This window comes from Zingiber officinale, chromosome 8A (genome assembly GCF_018446385.1).
Source record: "Zingiber officinale cultivar Zhangliang chromosome 8A, Zo_v1.1, whole genome shotgun sequence".
Classification (NCBI taxonomy): Eukaryota; Viridiplantae; Streptophyta; class Magnoliopsida; order Zingiberales; family Zingiberaceae; genus Zingiber; species Zingiber officinale.
Window position 1 is genome coordinate 1,304,054 of NC_056000.1, and position 6,624 is coordinate 1,310,677.

Genomic DNA, 6,624 nt, shown 5'->3' on the forward strand with positions numbered 1-6,624 from the left:
AAAGAAGAAGATTAATCCGAATTTGGATTCATCATTGTTACATGTCATAATATACAAAAGATGAAAGTAAATAAAGGATGCGAGAATAGAGGGAAGGAAAGGGGAAAAAAAAAGGAGAAACATATCTTGCCTATAAAGTGTTTGTCTCATTGCCTATTCGCCTCTTCCATCGGAGTCCTAGCATAACGCTCGTCAAGAAGAGTTCGACGGTGAAAAGGCATCCTTGACAGCTGAGGCAGCGGTTAGGTAATTGAGGGTGTTCCGAAGCGTGTCCCGCTCCCTGCGAAGTCTGGCGCCGGTGTCCTCGAGCTCCAGCAGCGCCTGCTGCTCCCTTGGCGCTCCTTCGAAGGTGCTTCCCACAAAGAACGAGAAGGGCGTGGGGAATAAATTACGTCTCAGATCCATCGTGCCCTCCTTCTCGGGTTTGCCGTTGAGGCGGTTGGAGATGCGGATGACGTCGCGCATGTAGTTCTCGACCTCAGAGGCAAGGACCTCGAGGTCCTCACCCTCAGATGGACGCGGCGGTGGTCGGTCCTCGAGCCAGGCAACCTCGGCAACAAGGTAGGGTTTCGAGCGGAGGACGCGGGAAACGCGGAAGCGCTCCTGGCCCTTGCAAATGAGGAAGAACCGGTCGTCTACGAGACGCTCGTGCTTGACGATTTCACCTACACAGCCAACATCAGAAACGGAACCACCGTCGGAGAATATAACACCGAATCGGAGGTCAGTCTGAAGCAGGGTGTGCATCATGATGCGGTAGCGGAACTCGAAGATCTGGAGTGGAAGGACAGCACCAGGGAAGAGGACGAGAGGAAGGGGAAATAGAGGCAGCTCCACGAGGTCACTAGAGACTGGGTGGTCAGAGGACGAGGAGGAGCAGCGGACGGCAAAAGTTTGGGTTTTGACTTGGTGAAACAGCTTCGAATTAGATAAAGTCGATTTGGATGGAAGAAAGGAGGAATTTTTGAGAGGATTGAGATTGGGGGAGGGCGGCTGGGGATGGTAGCAGTGGCGGTGGAGGGTGACTGAGGGGAAATGATGAGGGAGGAGCGCCATCGAGGCGGAGAGGAAGACGGAGAGGGAGGAAGATAGGGATCGAAAGAAGTCTCCGTAAATTTTGATTGGCAGGGGGGTTTGAGAGAACCAGCGACGCGTGGGAGGAAGAGAATGGAGGAAAAACATAGGTCCCACGGAAGAGAGGCCGTCATGGGCTCATGGCCCCTGAGACGCCACCTGGGAAGCTTATCTTTTTCTTATTAAAGATATTATTTTATATTGTTTTTTTTTAAAAAAAAAGTGTAATAAAATGGGAGCTATAAAAACTAGATATTTTGCCCAGAGCGATTGGGAACTTGAGGCTCAGGGCATCTCCCATAAATTACTAAAACATTAAATTTTATGTAAAATTAGCATCAAAATATACACCTCAAATATTTTTTTTGGCGAATAATATAACATCATCTTTTATACATCAAATTTAATTAATTTATAATTATTATTTTCTTTATCCTTACTTATAAGATATTTAAATGTAATTATATGTACTAATTGTTTATTATAAATTTAAATTAAGTGTATTTAGTAGTATATTTAAATTTTATTATGCATGTTTATAAATATTTAATGTATTAAATTATTATTTTTAATTTATTTAATATATTTAATTATAATTACATTTATAAATTATATCACAAGTCTCATAAAAATATTATATATATATATATATATATATAAATGTAAAATAAAGCAGTATTTATAAATATAATATTTATAGGAACAATATAGTAATTCTGAAAGTTAAAATTTTATAATATTGCATTGTTAATTATCATTATTTATTTTAAATAAAAAATAATAAAATATTTTATCCTAATTGTTTATGATTTTATAATTTTTTAAAAATATATTCATGGCTAACAATTATATAATAAAAATTAAAAAAAAATCATAATTTTTTATATATATTAGTTCAATCCTGAATTTTAAAAAATTTAAGCTATTAATAAGAAATATAGAATATTTTAAAGAATATTCTCTTTTTTTTAGTGTGGATGGATTGAAGCTGAAATAGTATGTGGACAGCCAGGTGGCAGGCAGCGATAGTAGTCTGAAGTCTCCATTCTCTAACTGGTAACCGAGTCTCTAACTCTAAGGCTCCAAGCTCCAACACTATTTCTCCATAAGGTTAGAACTTAGATTTATTGTGTTTTAATTTTTTTTATTATTTGTTTTTTTTAAAAAAAATGTACATAATACCATATTACCAGTGTAGTTTAGTTTTCTATTAGATTGGTAGTTTTCCATTATTATTTGATTTTTTTTTTGTAAAATGTATAGAATTATATTTGTAGTTTAGTTTTACATGAGTATTCTATTAGATTGGTAGTGGTAGTGGTACTGTGGTAGTTTATTAAAGTTTTAGTTCAATATATATTTTTTCATTATATTTGTAGTTGTCCTTTACATAATTTATTTTTAGTTATTTATTGTGTAGGATATGGAGAGATTTTTTAAATGAACTCGTAGTTCCGGCTCTAGCTCATCTAATGAGCCGAATGTTATTAAACAAGTGGAAAATCAATCCCGTATAGAATTAAATTTGGATGATATTGTTAATGATCCAGGATTACGAAAACTAATTGAAGAATTTGATATTACTATTCGAGATCAAGCTCGAAGAGAGTATGCGCTCCGATGACCTTGTCAACCAAATGGTCATGTGTATCCGAAAATAAATTTTGGTAATCAAGAAAGAAGTTTTCAAGGAACTTGGTATAAAACATATACATGACTAGAGTATAGTATATCAAAAGATGCTGCATTTTATTTTTGGTGTTATCTTTTCAAATGGTTAAATAAAGAAAATATAGATAATGTCTTTATAAAAGATGGGTACAATAATAATTGGAAAAAGGCAATAGAAAGATTCAATCGTCATATGGAGACTGTGAATAGTTGTCACAATGAAGCTAGAATACAATTTGAGGTTTTTCAAGATCAAAGGCATAGTGTGGAGAATATTTTACGAGTACATAGTAGCGATATGAAAATTGATTATCGCACTCGTTTAACAGCAATGTTGGATGTGACACGCTTTCTATTGAAGCAAGGGTTGCCTTTTCGAGGACACGATGAGTCAACTAATTCTACAAATAGAGGTAATTTTCTTGAGTTGCTTGAATGATATAGTCAACGAAATGAAGATGTTTCTAAAGTTATAAAACAAAATGCTCTTGCAAACAATCAATTGACTTCCCCAAAAATTCAAAAGGATTTAGCACGTGTTTATGCTTTAGAGATCATATTTGTTATAATCAATGATATTGGAGATAAATTCTTTTCTTTGATGGTTGATGAGGCTCGGGACAGTTCAGTGAAGGAGTATATGAGAGTTGTTTTGAGGTATGTAAATAAAGAAGGATGTGTGATTGAATGATTTCTTGTAGTTGTGCATGTGTATGACGCTAGTTCTCATTCTTTGAAAATGGCTATTGATACTTTATTTGTGTAACATAATTTATCATTATCTAGATTGAGAGGCCAAGGATATGATGGAGCTTCAAATATACGTGGTGAGTTCAATGGATTGAAATCTCCAATACTACAAGAAAATCCATTTGCAATGTAAGTTCACTATTTCTCTCACCAGCTTCAATTAGTCTTGTTGTTGCCCATGACAATTTTACCGTGAGTGAACTTTTTAGGTATATCACCATGATTGTGAATATATCTGGAGCATCTTGTAAGAGGAGAGATCAACTTAGAAAGATTCAACATGATAAGATAATTGCCGAATTGAAAAAGTAGAGAAATTACTAGTGGAAAAGGAAAAAAAATCAATAAACTAGTTTAGCAAGGCCTGGAGATGCTCGTTGGGGATCACACTATTTAACATTACTTCATTTATGCTCTATGTGGTCTTCAGTGATAGAAGTGTTAGGAAATATACATGATGATGCCTCTTATTCTGCGAATAAAGATGTTGTCGCGGGTTTAATTGAGAAGATGAAGAGTTATCAATTTATTTTTGTGTTACATTTAATGAAATATATATTGGGAATTACAAATGAGTTATCACTTTCCCGACAACAAGGGGATCAAAATATTGTTCAAGCCATGTTCTTGGTTAGAAGTGTGAAATGTCAACTACAAAACTTCAGGAAAGATGGATGACAAAAAATTTTGGAACAAGTTAACGCATTTTGTGAATTGAATATGATTCCAATCCTTGATATGGAGGACAACATGCTAACTCGTGGTCATGGCAGGTGTAGAGGGTAACTCATCACCAATTTCATCATTATCGTGTGGAGATTTTTTGTCAGTTATTATTTCTAAAAATTTATTTTTTTTGTTAAAGAGATTTCATTGATTATTAATGTTATCATGGTTGCAAATTTGAATACTAGGTTGTTGATTTAATTATACAAGAGATGAATAATTATTTTTCAGAAGTTAGTACGGAATTGTTTGGTTGCATATCATGTCTTCATCCAAGAAATTCTTTCTCTCAATTTGATGTTCACAAACTCATCCATCTTACTAATTTTTATCCCAAGGACTTCTATTGTACTGATTATTTATTTTTGGAACAACAACTTATGTGTTACTTTTATAATCTACGGGATGATCCTTACTTTTCTTCAATTGATTACTTGAGAAATCTTGCTCAGAAATTGGTTGAGATTGAAAAACATTTGGTGTTCCCATTGGTTTATCGTATGATAGAGTTGACATTAGTTTTACCAGTTGCAACTGCTTCGGTTGAACAAGTTTTTTCTGCAAATGAAGACTGTGAAGACTGATTTACGTAATAGAATGGGAGATGAATGGATCAATGATAGTCTAGTTGTATACATTGAAAATGATACTTTTTTCTACAATTAAAAATGAGCAAATATTACAACATTTTCAACAAATGCAGTATCATAGAATCCAATTGTCTCCTCTTGTACCGACTCGTCAGTCGTCGCATACTTCTACACCAACCCGGAAATGAAGCTCACCTATGGAAGAAAGGTAGACTAATCTTTCCTAAACTTCTAGTTTTTTTTCTTGCAAGGTAGATCAAATGTTCTCAATGTTAATTTATCAGGTTATGGAGATTCGGTCGAGTATTAAGTGGGACAAGGGAAAGACTCTCGAGTTCTAGTCTCTTGGACTCTTGGTAAACTCTAACAATATCATTTCAATCACATATTGTAAGTATTAGTATTGCAGTCTATTATATGGTTTAAATGAGAATCCTAAGTGTTCAATAAGATCAATTGGTTGTGATTAACTTAATAGGCTAATAGCTTTTGCATGGAGAGTGTTTCATGTTATGAGTCATCAAATGGATTGCAAAATGAGATGTACAACTATTTCGTATTTCTTCTGTATTGGTAGAAACATTTGCTATTAAAGTATTCTTTATTCATCGTTGATTCCTCAAAATTTTGAACATTTTTTTTGCTCTATTTTACACTATTTGTCATGAGAATTTAATGCATATTATGATTTATGTGAGTGACATTCATGTTTATTTGGCTACAGTTTCTGCAGCAACGTATATTATGCAAGAGTTGGAGCCTTGAAGGGATCATCACACTGCACATTGGAAATGAATAGACTAGAGCTTAACTTCTTTGTCCGTTAGATTTCAGACTTCATGTGTATAGTTTCTGCAACATCGTATATTATGCAAGAGTTTATGTAAAACTTTAATTATTAAATATTTTTATTTAGTCGCAAAAAAAAAAATATCTGTGCAATTCAACCCTCCTGATTTTTTTTTCTGGTTCCGCCCTTGGCGATTAGACAAACTATCTAGCAGTGATTGTAAGTACCTCGAGACCTACTGTGATGTGATGTCTCATTAAATACAGAGATCGCAAAAGCATTATAAAAAGGGTATCTCTCTGTTGGCACAAGTTCATGAGTCTACAAATTTACTTCTCCTTCCACTCTTCTTCTTTCTCCACAAATATTGACTTTATCGTCGGAGTAGCCGCGCTAACGACCTTTGGTCTGCTTATTTACGGTCAGAGACAGGCTAGGGGTTGTCCAGGTGGGGCCAGTGCACAGGGCCCCGCCTTTGACGGGTCCCCTTTTTTGTAAAAAAAAATTATATATATTTTTTAAGTAAAAGCTAATAAAATATATTCATTAGAAAAAAAAATTAAAAGATGTAATTATAAATTTTAAAATATTATGAATTTTTTTATAAAGGTGCCCCTAAAAAAGAAAAAAATCTGCACGAGAATAGACGAGTCTTTTCCTGTTTCTATTTTCCTAAACCCTAATTTTTTGAAATCCACTTTTGTTCACCCTCAAACTCTTCGCCCACACGCCATCGTCTAGTGTCGCGTCACTGCCCTCGTCCACCTACACTACATAGTAGTGCACACATGTAAACCCTTCGATTTAATGAAATTTTCTTACTTAAATTAAAAGATTTTTGTTTTTGTATGAGGTCCTTTAAAATCTAGGACCGGCCTTGCTTACGATCTTTTTCCTCTTTTTCTTTCTACTTATGTTTACAGACATTCTTAGTTCAAAGTCTTTTTTCAATCAACTTCTAAGCTAACTCATCGATAGTTCAACTTTCATAACTTCTATATGGTATAATTATCCCATGAATAT

The 6,624-nt window shown here is 34.5% G+C and overlaps 1 protein-coding gene across 1 annotated transcript; it reads right to left on the minus strand.

Annotated features, from left to right (window-relative positions):
- On the minus strand, nt 1-1,148 carry LOC122012553 (lon protease 2-like). Its single transcript, XM_042569127.1, has one exon. The coding sequence runs from the start codon at nt 1,054-1,056 to the stop codon at nt 193-195; it is 864 nt and encodes a 287-aa protein (XP_042425061.1). The 5' UTR covers nt 1,057-1,148; the 3' UTR covers nt 1-192.
- Between the last annotated feature and the right edge of the window lie 5,476 nt (nt 1,149-6,624).